General features: G+C 37.1%; 4 protein-coding genes and 1 long non-coding RNA gene across 11 annotated transcripts; 2 read left to right on the top strand and 3 right to left on the bottom strand.

The window, feature by feature from the left end:
- Nucleotides 1-145: 145 nt before the first annotated feature.
- AT3G55190 (alpha/beta-Hydrolases superfamily protein) lies at nt 146-2,364 on the bottom strand. Its single transcript, NM_115377.2, has 8 exons — nt 2,274-2,364; nt 2,168-2,200; nt 1,955-2,081; nt 1,727-1,873; nt 1,245-1,375; nt 1,031-1,171; nt 823-921; nt 146-671 (listed from the first exon to the last, which is right to left on the bottom strand). The coding sequence occupies exons 1-8, from the start codon at nt 2,274-2,276 to the stop codon at nt 393-395; spliced, it is 960 nt and encodes a 319-aa protein (NP_191079.1). The 5' UTR covers nt 2,277-2,364; the 3' UTR covers nt 146-392.
- Nucleotides 2,365-3,439: 1,075 nt separating this feature from the next.
- Nucleotides 3,440-5,537, bottom strand: AT3G55180 (alpha/beta-Hydrolases superfamily protein). The gene is made up of 7 exons (NM_115376.2): nt 5,363-5,537; nt 5,084-5,213; nt 4,845-4,991; nt 4,524-4,654; nt 4,172-4,309; nt 3,993-4,091; nt 3,440-3,876 (listed from the first exon to the last, which is right to left on the bottom strand). The coding sequence occupies exons 1-7, from the start codon at nt 5,378-5,380 to the stop codon at nt 3,601-3,603; spliced, it is 939 nt and encodes a 312-aa protein (NP_191078.1). The 5' UTR covers nt 5,381-5,537; the 3' UTR covers nt 3,440-3,600.
- A 215-nt stretch (nt 5,538-5,752) lies between these two features.
- On the top strand, nt 5,753-7,373 carry AT3G55170 (Ribosomal L29 family protein). 5 transcript variants are annotated; one of them, NM_001339724.1, is made up of 5 exons: nt 5,753-5,805; nt 5,923-5,993; nt 6,095-6,230; nt 6,848-7,004; nt 7,073-7,373. In NM_001339724.1, the coding sequence occupies exons 2-5, from the start codon at nt 5,990-5,992 to the stop codon at nt 7,145-7,147; spliced, it is 372 nt and encodes a 123-aa protein (NP_001319756.1). In that variant the 5' UTR covers nt 5,753-5,805; nt 5,923-5,989; the 3' UTR covers nt 7,148-7,373. The 5 variants fall into 5 exon arrangements, with proteins under 5 accessions (NP_001319756.1, NP_001327436.1, NP_191077.1 ...); NM_202711.2 differs by lacking the exon at nt 5,753-5,805 and having other exon boundaries at nt 5,941-5,993; nt 7,073-7,160; nt 7,181-7,314; NM_001339725.1 differs by having other exon boundaries at nt 6,848-7,373.
- A 283-nt stretch (nt 7,374-7,656) lies between these two features.
- On the top strand, nt 7,657-15,781 carry AT3G55160 (thyroid adenoma-associated-like protein; the record flags this gene model as incomplete). Of its 3 annotated transcripts, none has more annotated exons than NM_001339723.1 (6): nt 7,657-7,776; nt 7,872-11,104; nt 11,281-11,549; nt 11,638-12,198; nt 12,314-14,690; nt 15,387-15,781. In NM_001339723.1, the coding sequence occupies 4 exons, from the start codon at nt 7,883-7,885 to the stop codon at nt 14,652-14,654; spliced, it is 6,393 nt and encodes a 2,130-aa protein (NP_001326116.1). In that variant the 3' UTR covers nt 14,655-14,690; nt 15,387-15,781. The 3 variants fall into 3 exon arrangements, with proteins under 3 accessions (NP_001326116.1, NP_001326117.1, NP_001319755.1); NM_001339722.1 differs by having other exon boundaries at nt 15,367-15,781; NM_001339721.1 differs by lacking the exon at nt 7,657-7,776 and having other exon boundaries at nt 7,883-11,104; nt 15,387-15,748.
- Nucleotides 15,373-15,804, bottom strand: AT3G08450. The gene is made up of 2 exons (NR_141450.1): nt 15,711-15,804; nt 15,373-15,621 (listed from the first exon to the last, which is right to left on the bottom strand). It is a non-coding gene; the product is annotated as an other RNA (long non-coding RNA).
- Between the last annotated feature and the right edge of the window lie 407 nt (nt 15,805-16,211).

The following is a 16,211-nucleotide window of genomic DNA, read 5'->3' as shown; positions in this document are numbered from 1 at the left end:
CCGGCCCAAAACAAGTTTACTCTAAGCCCATATAGAAACAGTGAGGAACTGTAATCATGACAAGTTTGTAAAAAAAAAACTTATCTAGAAACTATTGAACTACAATTTTGATTTATTTTTTCCTCACTTGTAAATCATTCTTTTTTATTAATTGATATTTTTCAAAAATAATTCAAATTGTATTTAGTTAAATCAGTAGTGCTTTAGAAGAGACAATCACAAGAACATCCAAAAAATTAAAAATACAAATCTTGTTTACAAAAAAAAAAAAAAAATGGTTTCCAAAAACCATCTATAATCTGATAAGCTATCATGCAGCCTTTATCTATTCAGACCTTGGAAAGAAAAAAATATAGTCTCACTTGGAGCAAAAAACAAGACGTGGTTATAGTCTAAACCGAATCTGAGGTAATCAGATTTGAGGTTTTTGCTTCATGATTATTAGCCTTTACTTGAAGAGTAGTGATTCTTGTCTGCATCCATTGGACAATGTCATTGAACACAATCTCTGAATTCTCCGGAGGCTCTCCAAAAAGAAGGCTATGCCACATTTCTGGATACAACTTCAAAGTCTTGTCATTAGACAAAGCCACCTCATAAAGCAGTTTGCTCCCTCCTTTATCTGTCACTTTATCATCTTCTCCATGCAAGACTATGAATGGCATTGTCACCTATATCTCACATGAACATATCCCCAAATTAACATTTATTTTGCCTAGACATGTAGATTAATTGTGTGTGTGTGTGTTTGTGTAATTTTATTTATTAAGTGACTGGAACAAGCCAATGGAACTTTGCCTCAATGCGTATATAGGATATTACCTCGTTCAAACGGTTCTCTAGATCGAGGCTGATTCTGAAAAGCTCGCTCATTGTCTTCATACGAGGCCATCCATTGTAGCAATTTGGATTCGTTCTTATCTGTGTTTTAAACGGTCAGTGGATATCGACTCTGGTCCGAGAAGGTCCAGAATTTATTGGTTACCAAAAACAAAATCTCTTATCTTATAGCCGAAAGAGAGTAAGATACCTCATGTCTCTTTTCAGGCAGTTTAATCGCGCTATTAAGGATATCGGGTCCATGAATTATCGATTTCCATGATGGGATCAGATTTGTAACCATATTTATCATAGATATAACCATTCGTGATGGTTTCATCTCCTCAGCAATCTGACTCTCATCAAATTAGTAATTATACATAATTCTTATATAAAATGATATATATCTGAATATATATGTTCACCTTACACATGGGTGCAATAAGGATTCCTCCATCCCAGAACTCGGGTTTCTTGCGGTGCAAGAGAAGGACTACTGCTCCTCCCATCGACTCTCCCATCAAAAACCTCTTCTTCTTTGTGTTATCTCCCATCTCTGCCTCGCACAACAAACACAATCCAAGTCACACGGTTTAGTATTAAGGATAACTAGTGCATTAATTTGCATTAGACAAGTAGACAATGGACAATGGTTTAGAACAAATTATTTTTGAATATGTATAAATAAAAACCTTTTATTTGAATATGTATGAATAAAAACATTTAAAATTTTTTAAGCAGACCTTTTCTTTGTTTGCAAAAAAAAACTGATAATGTTTTTATAAATTTTGTTTTCTCATGTAGTAAACGCAGAAATTTGGTTTTAAAACAGTCTAGGCTTATATCTAACGTTATGACAAGTAAGTTAGCAATGTCAATGTGTAATGAGGTCAAAGAAGAGATGGACCAGATATTTTGGAGAAATGTGAAGAGACATCATCGATGAGAAGATCGAAGTTATCAATGTAGACAGAGAGACCGCTTGATCTCCCATGCCCTTCATATTCAATTCCATGCACAGCAAAACCTTCTTTTGCAAACTTAGGTGCTATATCTGTAGGTAAGAATAACCCACATTAATATTCACCCCTTTCTTCTTCAATGAATGCATATATAGGTATATGTAAATAGATACCTTTAAAGGTGGTGCTGCAATCAATTGCATAGCCATGGCAAAAGAAGATGAGAGCTCTTGGTTCTTGATTGACTGGAAACCATTTGCATGTTAAGAGTTGCATTCCCCGCGAATTCTCGATGAATTCCTAAATCATCACATAATCATCGACTCTTATTCATATGAGAGATTAGAAAAACAATGAATCTTAAAAATCAGAGTAATGATATTTACCTCGCTATATCCAACTTGCCCATCCACATGAGCCTGTAATTGACAAAAGTCAAGTCACATGACATGTAAAGATTTTTGTAAGCCAGAGAAGAAGAACGAAACTAACCATATTTGATCCCAGATAATGTAATGTGAGAGTAGCAACTAAGACACAAAAGAATATATGGCTTCGTTGTTGTTTCTTGTGGAAGAAGAAATGTTTGAAAAGGGTTGAATAAGACAATAGTAATTTCCTTTTTCTTCGCTCGAAGGAGCTATTACTAATTTTTTAGAGGTGACCTAAATTTAGCAATTTCATAACACCAAAAGTAAAGCACTAATGACGGGATGAGTTTTCTTTTTTTTTTCTTAAATGTCATTAGTGAAGTTGTAACTTCATAATAATGTGGCCAATTAACTCTGTAAAACCAGAAGGTTGGTTACTTTTCGTTCTTAAATTTCAGTTTCTCACTTAGACCTTATCATTGATACGTTTGTTCTGTATAAGGCTGGTGGGCTTAAATTGATGAAAGCGCATTATCGATTGTTTTAATGTTTTAAAATCAGATGCCATTTGCAGCTAGTAAACGCAGGTAAAAAGACCGAATGCAAACTATAAATGTTGACTCAAATAAATACCACAGTTCATGTTTTGTTTTCCAAAAATATCACACGTTTTTTCAATAAAACTCAAAATGCCACAAACTTTAGGTCTAAAATTTGAACAAAATGAAATTTCGACGTGCAATTCAAACCATGATACATCTGTAGACGGTACGTAGGATGTGATAAAATCTTACAACATAAATTTCTGTAGTCTAGATTTAGTGTAGCCAACCTTTCATAGATGCTTTATGGTCTCGCTAAGTTTTTTTTTGCAAGCAAAAGTTAAGGCGATGTTCTAAATCTCATCCTTTTATTAATGGTTTTCATGTTTTCCATCAAACTCAAACAATTTACTGGATATTGTTCTTAAATTCGAGTTTCCCCTTGGATCACGCAGAGTAGATTGGGGGGATCATCTTGGGTGAGAAGCAATCTTTTTTAAGTACTATTCTTGAGAAGTAAAATCTTCGAACATGAATTTGAGTTTTTTGTATGTTCAAAAAGAAAAAATATTGATGCTTCAAAATTACGTCAAATCAGCAAAAGATTTTGGGTTTAGCATTTAGCTTGTTTATAATTGGATGTTTTGAATCATAATATATATATATATATATATATATATATATATATATAAACAAAAAAGTGTATTGGATTGGTTTTTCAGGTTCCCCAATGGATTTAAAATTAATCAAACAGACTTTTATTTCATTTGAATGGTATGATAACAGAAAAAGATTTACGAGCCTCTATTATGACTTGTACTGTTTGGTGTACATAACTTACAACATTCTTCGATCTAGTAGTAATACATAAAACCCATCGTTGTAGTTCACATGCAAATTAAACACTCATTTTTGCATAGAAAAACCATCATCTACATGCTTTAACTCAGTCTCCAACTTTTGGTTTGTGACAGAAGCTCTCTCCTTTAACCAGCTTATGATATCACTAAACACAATCTCCAAATTCTCAGGAGATTCTCCGTATAAGAGCCCATGCCACATGTTCGGGTATAACTTAAAAGTCTTGTCCGAACTTGAAGCTACCTCGTATAATAGTTTGCTTACGTTTTTGTCTGTAACTTTATCATCTTCACCGTGAAGGACAATAAATGGCATCGATACCTGTTTTTTTAAATTCAATTTCTTAGTATTTACTCACCAATTTTGTTAATTAAATAAAAGCAAAGCTTGGAGATATCAAAGGAGATCGATAAAATAAAAAAAATAAAAAAATTAACCTGATCAAGATTCTTCTCAAGATCCAAGCTAACCATTAAAAGTTGGTGAGCGGTTTTCAAGCGAGGACGGCCCTTGTAGCAATACTCATTGTCCCTTACCTTTAAAATCATTTCTTTTTTAGATAAAGAAAATTAAACGTCGAAAACTATACTAAAATGATGATAATCAAATATGTTACCTGTTTTCTTATGTGGGTTTCTTTAAATGCTACGTCAATAATATCGTTGCTAGGAACTATCTTCCAAGTTGGAATAAACCGAGTTAGCTTTGTGAGAAATGAGATCACCATTGGATGTGGCTTTATGTCTTCTGCTAACTTTACTCAAAAAAAAAAAAAAAAAAAAATCAAGTGATTCATATCTAATTACTAAAAATAGTGAAATAGACATTATATTACATGAAAAATAACTCAATTTGGTAAAAATCTCAATCTTAAAGTTTAGAAGTCAACACTTATATAGTAAGGATATAGTATACTAAGGGCTACCCTAAAACTTGAAGAACACGAGACCGATCGATCATACACATACCTTACACATGGGAGCGACTAAAACGGCACCGTCCCAAAAATTGGGCTTCTTTCTCTCCAAGAGTAACACAACTGCTCCTCCCATGGATTCTCCCATTAGAAACCTCATCTTCCCCTTATTCTCTTCCAACTCTTCACATTCATCATTTCCAAAATATATTAATAATTAATAACATTTTCAAACGGAGGAAAAAAAGAAGAAGAAGAAGAGAAATTCTCAAAAGACCACAAGATTTAGGTTTACGATATTTTCAAAAATAGTGGTCTATTCGGAGGTAAAACTTATTTTTTTTTGGTGGTTCTTAAAAAAAAACATTCTTACCGCAAATTGAAGAGTAATGAGAAGAGACGTCTTGAACAAGATCATCAAACTTTTTGACGTAACCATTTAATCCCCCGGATTTACCATGCCCTTCATAGTCCATTCCATAGACCGAGAAACCCGCATTGGCCAACCTCACTGCAGTGCCTGATGAATATGTTTTAATATCAATTAAAATGTAATCATGAATGTATATATATTGACGAGTATATTATAATCATGATTTTAAAAGACGGAACTGCTCATGGTGATGCTTGATTCCATGGCGTAGCCATGACAGAGAAAGATTAAAGCCTTTGGTTCTTGCTGCTCCTCTTGTTTCCATGAACACGTGAAAAGTTGTATCCCTCGTGAGTTCGAAACATAATCCTAAACAACGACAAACGAAACCCCAAATTTTTATATAAGCTTAAAACAATAATTGTATCATGAATCTTCGTTTTTAGATACAAAGCAAAGAGCTTTGCATGACAAAAGAGCTAACTCGTAATTGAAAAGAGAGAAAGATTAAGACATACCTCTTTGTACATAACCATGATGTTCTATTTTTGTTATACGTTTCAAGAAAGAAAACTGGATTTGTTTCAATATATAGACGACGAGGATCACGAGATAAGAGAGTTTTATATCTGACCAAAAAAAAAAATTAGTAAGAGGGAGAGATCAAAGAGTCAAATCAGATTAAGCTTTTAACGAAAAACCGCTTAATGCGTTTTACTTATGGGACCAGCTGACTAAAATAAATTTATCCTGTTAATTACCTAACTTTTCTTTAGGGGAAGATAACATTTGACCTCAAATTACCAAATTCGATATATATGGAAAATTTGCAAGACACATTGCCGGCAAAAGAAAAAATATATTTGCAAGACACACGAAGGTCAATTTTGAATCAATCCTACAAAAACATTATACATAAAGTGACATATTACAATCTGATTAATTTTGTAAATACCACATGGTGAGTCAGATTAACGTATTAACCATGACTAAAAAGAATAAATTATTCACTGTCTGTACTAAACTTAAGGCCCATTTATATCATTGAGGCCCATTTAGAACTCTTCATCTTCTTCAGTTTAGGGTTTCAGGTGTCTTACTATAGCAGTGCAAAGAGACTGAGTCAGAGAGGGCTCGAAGACGCCATGGGTAAGTCCCTACTCTTGAATCATTTCCACCATTATTGTTTGAGTTGCTTATGTTTGGCTCCATTTTCTTATTGTGTTGTGTTGAAATGGATCCGTGAACAGCGAGAATCAAGGTTCATGAGTTGAGAGATAAATCAAAATCGGATCTTTCTACTCAATTGAAAGAATTGAAGGCAGAGCTTGCTTCCCTACGTGTCGCTAAGGTCACTGGTGGTGCTCCTAACAAGCTCTCTAAGATGTAATTGTTCTCTACTCTCAGCCTTATTATACAAATGTTGGAATATTTTGAGCTGCTTGATATTGGAATCACTAGCCTCTTTCTGAGTATGATCTAAAGCTACTGAGAATAGTAGATTACTAGATTGTTGATTTTTTAATTGTTAATTGCATTTATATTGAATTGTTTATGGTGCCAGTGTTTACAAATTAGGCATTTTGATACATTCATGTGATTAGTGTGTTGCCCTTTGCATGGTATTGGTACCTGGCTTATGGAATTGTTGATTTCTAGTCTTTAGTCATCAGTTTTTTTTTGCTTGTGTTTGCTTTTATGTTCATTGTTTTTAGATATCTTTAGCATCTTAAGCAAAATCCCTATGCACACAGACGCCAAAACATTGGTGTTTAAAACAATCGAGGCTTAGATTAGTCTTGGGTTTATTGTTGCAGTTTTTGGGATTTTTAGTTATCTTGTATGTCTGCGAAATGGGAAAAGAAAGATATTTATATAATCTATTTGAATCTCTGAACAAGCAAGACCATTGTTTTTGTTTAGGACTTTTAGCAATCTTGGTAAGGCCTCAAATTAAGTTATTATGGATCTAATTGTGGTCTTTTGTTTTTGGGTTGTTGCAGCAAAGTGGTGAGGAAGTCGATTGCGCAAGTGTTGACTGTGAGCTCACAGAAACAAAAGTCTGCTCTTAGAGAAGCATACAAAAACAAGAAGTTGTTGCCACTCGATCTCCGTCCCAAGAAGACTAGAGCCATCAGAAGGAGACTCACTAAACACCAGGTATTTTGAATTCAGTGACATGCTTTGTTTTGGTCCATACTTCATGACTTTTTCTCTGCATTGGATAGGCGTCGCTGAAGACAGAACGAGAGAAGAAGAAAGACATGTACTTTCCAATTAGAAAGTATGCCATCAAAGTTTAATTATCTTTCTACTGTCAGAGAGTCCTCCCTCAGTCTTCTCTAATATATCTGAATTTTCTTTCAATTAAAGATTTGATTCTTCAAACATGATTGTATGATCTCTCACGCACGTTCTTTGTTATAAATTTGAGATTTACCCTATTTGACTTTCGAGAACTAGCTCGTGGGCTGATCTATTTGGTCTCGGCAATAAAATCTGCAAAAACGTAAGATTCTGCGAACAAAAGCCACTTAACATCATCACCTGTTTATTATTCACTTTGGGACAGTCTAAGAACCTAGCTAATTGTTTTATAAGCAATCTGAGACAAGAGCATTACCATGTTCGAACTGTGTTGATGAGCTATGCAACCAGTTGCAACTGAAATTTACACTCAAATCAACTGAAATATTGGCTTCAAGAACTCATTATAGCACAACTAAGCAGTCGTCCTAGACAACCAAAATGTTTTCTCATTTGTCTAAAAATCAGGCCCATTAAAAACACAAGTAAGGCCCATATCTTCTCCAGTTGAAAGATTTGAAGGCGGGTGCTTTCTTCCGCCTCCGCCGCGTCGCCTCTTAGGTTACTCACTGGTATTGCTCCGGCCTCCTAATAAGCTCTCTCGTACACTTAGCCGCTTTTCCCGGTATGATCTTTAATCTGTTTTACCATATTTTCTATTTTTCATTCAAGTGAAAAAAATAAAGTTCAAATTTTTATTGTTTCTCTGTTTTTCCTCAGCTCACTGAAACATGTCTGCGAAGTGGCGAGCTCTGCAGCATCGCCATCGTTATACTTACAGTGCTGTTCTGTTCCCCAGCTCGTTCACTGCTTCTTTGAGCCAATCTAGTTTGTCTCAGTCTTGTCCCAAGTTTTACTCCAACATTGAAGAATTGGTTTCGTTGAATTCAATCTACGCGCAAGTTAATCACGCCAAGAAAGTTGTTGCTTCGTTCGGAGAGTTTCTCGCCAAGGCCAATGAGAATGAAGGAGGCGAGAGAGAGACAGTTTCTGTAAGGGAAGCTATTAGGTTTTACTTGGAGATACTCTTCATGGAGAATTCTTTGCCTCTTCATAAGACCCTTGTTTCAGCCTTGGCTAAAACCACTAAGTTTCATTCAGTGATCAGTTCATGTTTTAAGGAGCTTTGTGATGAATATGGCGGTTTTGAAGATGGTGGTAATCGATTCTGTGTGTCTAGAGTTGCTTTATCAGTGATGGGCATGCCAAAGTTGGGATATTTAGTTGATATAATTGAAGATTGCGCGCTTCTGGTTGGTTATGATATCGTTTCAGGGTTGAATGGTATAGTCTTAGACACTGAAGCTTGTGATAGGCCTCCTCCTACTGTTATGGAGCAATGCCAAGAAGCTTTGTCTTGCTCGTATTACTTGTTTCAGCGGTTTCCTTTGAAGTTTAAGGGTTTAGTTGGGGAGGATGCAAGTTTTATGGAGAGTGTTTTGGCTGTTCAAGTAAGCATTTTGAAGTCGCTGGCATTTTCTAGGGACTGTTATGTGGCTGCTGGTGTGAGTTTCTGTGCTGCTCTGCAGGTCTGTCTCAAAGACGAAGAGCTTGGATTGTTTATAGCGCAATGTATATTTTGCTGGAGTAGCGTCGTTAGGTTGGCTGATATTGTTAGCAAAATTCCATTTGCCGGGGACATTTGTTCTGAGATCTGCAGTTTTTCATCTTTGAGTAGACTCTGCTTGATCCGAGGCATTCTTACTACAGTTTCTAGGGGTATTCTTGTTTCCTCTTTTGCTCGATTGAGCAACAGTGATTGTGATCACAAAACTATTCTGTATGACGGAATTTTGCTCGAACTTTGTGATTTATGCGAGAACCCCATTGACAGTCATTTAAATTTTCACGTACTAACTGTGATGCAGATTTGCATGCAACAGATCAAGACATCTATGTTAACTGATTTATCAGAAGGTTATGATCCAATGCCAGACAGCATGGCAGCTCGAGTACTCAGAATTATATGGAACAATTTGGAGGACCCTTTGAGCCAGACAGTCAAACAAGTTCACCTCATGTTTGACCTCTTACTAGACATCCAAACCACTGTTCATCAGACAGATGATAAAGTGGGAATGAGGGAATCTTTGTTGAAAATTGTCAACTATCTTCTTCGTTTAGGATCACGTTGTAAAGGAAGATATGTTCCATTAGCATCCTTGACAAGGCGGTTAGGTGCGAAGACTTTGATGGATATGAGTCCTAACCTGTTGTTCGAGATGGCAAATGCATATATTGATGATGATGTCTGCTATGCTGTAACATCATTTATAAAATGTTTCCTTGAACTGTTGCGTGATGAAAGCTGGGGGAGCGAAGGTGTTGACCAGGGTTATGCGCGTTATCGAGAACATTGTTTGCCTCCTTTCCTTTACGGGCTTGCTTCTGGCAAGTCGAAACTCAGGTCCAATCTAAATACTTATGCAGTACAAGTTTTGCTAGAACTGGATGTAGACAGTATATTTCTTTTGCTTGCGTATATATCTATTGGACCGAGTGAGGAAGAAACCAAGCTAAACTATACTGAGTTGAGTAACATGAGTATGGAACTAACAGTTGAACAGAAAGTGGTTGTTTTAGTATCATTGCTGAAAGTTTGTCGTACACTTGCATTCCTTGAAGGGGATATTGAACAAAAAAGAAGTACAGATGCATTTGCAGTTGTTCAAATCAAGGGTATTGAGTTAAAAATTCCCATTGAGTGGCTAAAAATGGCCTTAACCCATGTTGATGAGTCGGTTCGTGTGGATGCTGCAGAGACACTCTTCTTAAACCCCAAGACTTCTAGCCTTCCATCTCCCTTAGAGCTTTATCTCATGAAGGAGGCTGTTCCCTTGAACATGAGGTCATCGTCTACAGGTTTTCAAATGAAATGGACCAGTTTGTTCAGGAAATTTTTTCTCCGGGTCCGTACGTCGCTGGAAAAGCAGTATAAGCTAGGGAGCTTGCAACCACTTAAAAGCGACAAAAATGCAGTTCTACGAGCAGAGAGTTTGTTCAAGTTTATGAGGTGGCTAAGTTCCTTTTTGTATTTATCTTGCTACCCTTCTGCCCCTTACAGGAGAAAAATAATGGCGACAGAACTTATACAGATCATGATTGAAGTCTGGCCTGTTGTGGCTTCTAAGGATCCCACTTCTCATCAAGGCCATCTTTACCCATACTGTGATATTGTCACTTCACATGATTCAACGTTATTGCTAGTTGGATCGATTGTTGATAGTTGGGACAGGCTTAGGGAAAATTCTTTCCGTATTTTGCTACATTTTCCAACTCCATTTACTGGCATTTCAAGTGAAGACATGGTCCAAATCATTATTCCTTGGGCCAAACAACTAGTCTGCAGTCCACGGGTAAGAGAGAGTGATGCAGGTGCTTTGACTCTTAGGCTTATCTTCAGAAAGTACGTATTGGACCTTGGTTGGATAGTCAAGGTTTCCACTACTGTTTTTTGTTGTGAAAGAGAGTGTGAAAACATAGATTGTCGTAATCAGAACTCTAAACCGAAGTATCCTGTGGTTGAGTATATTAAATCACTTATTCAGTGGCTTGATGCTTCTGTGACGGAGGGAGAGCGTGATCTCTCTGAAGCATGTAAAAACAGTTTTGTTCATGGGGTATTATTAGCTTTGCGATATACTTTTGAGGAATTGGACTGGAACTCTAATGCAGTGTTAAGTATATCAGAGATGAGAAAGGAACTGGAAAAGCTTCTGAAACTGGTGACGAGAATAACTACATTAGCACTTTGGGTGGTTTCTGCAGATGCTTTGTGTTTGCCTGAGGATATGGATGACATAATAGATGATGATAGTTTCTTTTCAAATGTTCAAGATGATTCTGCCGCTGTTCTCTCAGAGGAACACACAAGTACATATCCAAAACATGTGCATGAAACAGTACAATCAGAACAGGTAGTTATGGTTGGTTGCTGGCTCGCTATGAAAGAGGTATTGATTCTGTCATCTTGCTGATAATTGTCCTTACTTTGGTATCACTTGTTTTGCGTTTTCATTTTTCTTAATACTTGTCTCAAGTAGCTGCTCTTTTTCATCCTGAAATGCAGAATATGGTATTTCTAATTTTTTTTGAGAAACTTCATATAGAAACTGCTTTCTTTCTTCAGGTGAGTCTTCTTTTGGGAACCATTATAAGAAAGATTCCATTGCCTACCAGCAGCCTTAGACCTTTAGAAAATGGTGATACAGCTTCTTCAGTCCCCAATGATTTAGTGATAGGAAATTCTGAATCACTGCTTGACCTGAAGCAACTTGAAAAGATTGGAGACCACTTCTTGGAAGTACTTTTAAAAATGAAGCACAATGGTGCAATAGATAAGACAAGAGCTGGATTTACAGCTTTGTGCCACCGTTTACTATGTTCGAACGATCCAAGGTATGCTTTTAACTTTACGCTTCTTGTGTGTCCTTGTAACTTGTTTTTCTATTCACTGACGTATTGTGTTTGTTTTTTCTTTTCATAGACTTTGTAAGCTGACAGAATCCTGGATGGAGCAACTTATGGAAAGAACTGTGGCAAAAGGACAGACAGTGGACGATGTGTTAAGACGAAGTGCAGGAATTCCCGCTGCATTTATTGCTCTTTTTCTCTCAGAACCGGAAGGTTCACCAAAGAAGCTTCTCCCACGGGCGCTTAGGTGGCTAATAGGTCTTGCAGAGAAGCCTCTCATGGAACCCCTGGAACAGAAAGGGTCTAAACATATGGTTGAGGAGATCAATTCTTCTGATATGCATTCAAATGAAAAACTTTCAAAGGTCCGTGATGAAGGAGTTGTTCCGACGGTGCATGCGTTCAATGTTCTCAAAGCTACTTTCAATGACACAAACTTGAGCACTGATACTTCTGGGTTTTCTGCGGAGGCTATGATTGTTTCAATAAGATCCTTCTCTTCACCATATTGGGAGGTCAGAAACAGTGCCACACTTGCATACACTGCCTTGGTCCGTCGAATGATTGGATTCCTTAATGTTCAAAAACGTGGATCTACCCGTCGTGCCTTGACTGGACTTGAATTTTTTCACAGGTATGTCTGATAAGATCTTCACCTGATATTCTTTTTTTTAGGTAGCTGTCTCTACATTGAATTGAAAATGCATTGTTTTCATCCATTATTTAATGTTGTCTTGGTTTTCTTGAAGGTACCCCTTGTTGCACCCTTTCATATACAGTGAACTAAAGGCAGCAACTGATTTACTTGACACATCTGGTTCATCTGATTCAAACCTCGCAAATCTTGTCCATCCGAGTTTATGGCCCATTCTGATTCTTTTATCTAGGCTTAAGCCCTCACCCATTGCAAGTGAAAGTGGAGATGACCTGGACCCGTTCGTTTTTATGCCCTTTATTATGAAATGCTCTACTCAAAGTAATCTCCGTGTTCGTGTTTTGGCATCACGTGCTCTAGTAGGTCTTGTTTCCAATGAGAAACTCCAAAGCGTTCTGCTCCGAATTGCCTCAACATTACCTTCTAATGGGGCCCAAGGTGGGTCCTTCAATTATCTTCACGGTATTTTGTTGCAACTTGGTAATCTCCTAGATACAAACTGTAGAGACCTTGCTGATAACTCTAAGAAGGATCAGATTATTGGAAAATTGATCAATGTCCTTGCAAATTGCTCATGGTTGGCTTCTCCATTGACGTGCCCTTGCCCGATCCTCTGTACATCTTTTTTGAGAGTGCTTGATCATATGCGAGTAATTGAATGGACATGCTCTGAAAGCAAAAATCTCAGGGACATCTATAAATTGCACTTGGATCTATCTACAAATTGCTTGGATGCAGATGCTTCTTATGGTTTCTCCTATTATGACCCTTCAATCGCTGAGCTTAGAGAACAAGCAGCTGTATCTTATTTTGGTTGCGTATTTCAGCCATCTGATGAAGCAGCGGAAGTTTTTCAGATTACTCAAAGACCAAATTTGCAATCGCAGAAAGTTCCTGAAGCATTAGATTTTCCTCACCTTAACGAAAGGCTCCTTCGTTGTATATCTGATCAATCATATGAAGTTCGTCTTGCAACACTGAAGTGGTTTCTGCGGTTTTTGAAGTCAGAAGATTCCAGTTTCTCAGAGTCGAGCAGTATTTGGAACTGGGCAAAAAACGGTCTCCAGGTGATATTATTAGAGCTGTTGGACAAGGAGAAAAACCATAAATGTGAGAACTACATTTTAAGGATTCTTTTCCAGTGGAATCTTCTTATGTTCAAAAAATCATGTAACAAGGAATCTGTTGAAGGCATTTACGTTGGTTCGTTGAACTATGATTCGGTGTTTCATCTTTGGGGCAGGCTGACTTCTCTATATGAGAGCACACGACGTGCTAAAACCCGAGGTACACTCATGTGTTGCCTGGCAATTTGTGTGAAGCATCTCACGGGGTTGTTCATCCACAAAAACGAATCTGAAAAAGAAGAGGAACCAAGATGGAGTTGTATAACTGATTGTGTCTCCTACTTTGTTAACTTGATCAAACAGAAAAGCTTACCATCCGAGCAAGTAAATGTTCGCCATGCATCTGCAGAGGCTATTATAGCATCCGGTATACTGGAACAAGCGAAGCTCATAGGTCCTCTTGTCTCAAATCACCAAATTTCCTCTGAAACTACACCAAGCAAATTTCAAAAAGCTTGTGATGTATACGCATATCAAATTCTAGAGATGTGGTTCACTTGTATCAAATTGTTGGAGGACGAAGATGATGTCATCAGGTCAAAACTCGCTACGGATGTTCAGAAGTGTTTCTTCACTGCCGTGGAAGTTCCTACTCAAGTAGATAAAGTCTTGGAACTGAGCTTCAACCATTTATCTTCCATCTTAGGGCACTGGAATGAGTATTCGCAATATCTCTCGAGATGGGTCTTCAACACCGCAGATTACACATCCCCACCAAAGGGAGGTAGTGATCTAGTGAGGCGGGTTTTCGACAAGGAAATCGATAATCACCATGAAGAAAAGCTTCTGATCTTGCAGTTTTGCTGTTACCATCTACAGAAACTACCAAACAGAGACTTTTCCCTGGCACAACTACTCGACTGGAGGAGTAAATTCCACAATCAGCTACTTGCTTTCGCTAAAGATCATGTCAGCAAACAAAGAGAAAGCTGGGTAGGCGGTGTTGGGAACCACAAGGATGTGTTTTTGCCACTCTATGGTAATCTTCTTGGTCTCTACGTCTTTTCCGACTGCATATTCAGATTCTCAACTGATAGCAATGACAAGAAAACTCTGTTTTCTGATATCATTGAACTTGGGGAGGCACTGAAACCCTTTTTGAGGAACCCTTTGGTGTCTAATATGTTCCGAGTAGTTGTCAGATTACATGAGAAGTTGCTAAATGATTCTTTGATGGATTTATCTACTGTTCTTTCTGGAGAGATTTGGGAAGGTTTTGATCCATATTTTCTTCTCACTGAGGGAGAAATCAAAGTCAGATCTTTTTATTCAGATGAAAGCGGAGCCTGCTCTCCTCCTCTCGGCTAAGGTCACTGGTGGTACTCCTAACAAGCTCTCTAAAATGTATGTTCTCTCACCTCTCTATTACGGAAACATTTATGCTTTCATTACTGATGTAGCATTTGGGATTCTGGGTTTTCAATATTTCAAGCTGCTTGACATTGAGGATTTAGTAGCTCCTTTTCTCAGTATGATCTGGCTAGTGAGAAAAGTGAAACCTTATCTTCCAAAAAATTTGGTTTAGCCTGGCTTATGGATTTCTAATTATTAATTGCACTTCTGTAAAAAAATTCATGTTACCTCTTTCTACAAGATTAGATATTTGACACATTCATGTGATTTGTGTGCGTTTATGTTACCTGCCTGGTGGATTTTATGATTGTTAAATTTTGTGTTGCTTCTATGTTTTGTGTGTGTGTTTTACTCCCAAATGAATCCACATTTTTACCTTCTTGAACAAAAGTCCCTTGTTAATTGTGACCGTAAACAGAGAAATTGACTGTTTAAAAGGATCACCAAATAGAAATTACTCGCATGCTTCTGCTTCTGTTGCACACCTTGCTCATATTTCCAGTTTTTCTTATGGGCTTTGTAATTTATCTTGTCTGCGATGTACCCGTTAGTGTCTTCAAAGGAAAATAAAGTTACTTGAATCTATGGGCAACCAAAGATCTTCTTGCCTTAGACGTTTATCTATCTTTCTAAGCCTCAGTTCTAAAGTCATTATGAATCTGAACAGGGTCTTTTGTGTTGTTGCAGCAAAGTGGCGAGGAAGTCGAATGCGTAAGGGTTGACTGTGATCTACAGAAACAAAAATCTACTCTAGGAGAGGCATACAGAGAAAAACAAGAAGTTGCCACTCGATCTCTGTCACAAGAAGACTTGATCCATCAGGGGAGGACTAACCAAGCACCAGGAAGTGATGGATTTACTTATTCAATTCTAATCAGTTTAGTGGAATTATACTTTGTCTGGTCCATACGAAATAACTTATTCTCTGCATTGATAATACAGAATGAGAGAAGAAGAAAACATTGTAGAAAGTAAGACATCAAAGTTTAATATTCTCTTGTTGTATGTATACCTCTGTTTTGCTGTCAAAGATCTTTGATCTCCTCTGATATATTTAAACTAAAAGATTTAATTCTTCAAACATATCATTATACCGGAGAGGGAGAGGTTCATATTCTAAAACATGTAAGCATTCCGAGCAAAAGAAATGTTTATATTATTCATCCAAAATGTTGGTTCGTGTCACACGATAATACACATTGTAGAAGGAAGACTAGAAGTAGAACCAGCTACATTAGAGTTTAATGTATCTATATAATAATAAGTCAAAAATACCCACTTGGATTATTATGTTCTTATCATTTTTGGGGTTATCAAAGATACTTTATAAACTTTTGACTTTTGCATTGGCATTGTCTTTACTCCGATGATCTACGCCTGAGAGTTGACCGCTTCACAGTCCAGTCTTCAAATTGTTTTCGCACTTACGATATCATTCATTTCTGATTCGTTAGGGCTCCCCCAAGCTTACAATCTTCCTTAGTAAAGTTTGGGAAAAAAACAAATAACATA

The sequence above is a fragment of the Arabidopsis thaliana genome, chromosome 3, assembly GCF_000001735.4.
Source record: "Arabidopsis thaliana chromosome 3, partial sequence".
Taxonomy (NCBI): domain Eukaryota; kingdom Viridiplantae; phylum Streptophyta; class Magnoliopsida; order Brassicales; family Brassicaceae; genus Arabidopsis; species Arabidopsis thaliana.
Note: the sequence above shows the minus strand (reverse complement) of the source record. Positions and strands in the feature narration are given on the sequence as shown.

Coding starts and splice junctions, on each gene's coding strand:
- AT3G55190 (NM_115377.2), bottom strand. Junction 1,874..1,954: donor TTGCAGCACCACCTTTAAAG/GTATCTATTTAC, acceptor TCTTACCTACAG/ATATAGCACCTAAGTTTGCA. Junction 672..822: donor TAGAGAACCGTTTGAACGAG/GTAATATCCTAT, acceptor TGTGAGATATAG/GTGACAATGCCATTCATAGT.
- AT3G55180 (NM_115376.2), bottom strand. Junction 4,992..5,083: donor ATCAAGCATCACCATGAGCA/GTTCCGTCTTTT, acceptor CATATTCATCAG/GCACTGCAGTGAGGTTGGCC. Junction 4,092..4,171: donor AAACCCACATAAGAAAACAG/GTAACATATTTG, acceptor ATGATTTTAAAG/GTAAGGGACAATGAGTATTG.
- AT3G55170 (NM_001339724.1), top strand. Junction 6,231..6,847: donor CCTAACAAGCTCTCTAAGAT/GTAATTGTTCTC, acceptor GGGTTGTTGCAG/CAAAGTGGTGAGGAAGTCGA. Junction 7,005..7,072: donor GGAGACTCACTAAACACCAG/GTATTTTGAATT, acceptor TGCATTGGATAG/GCGTCGCTGAAGACAGAACG.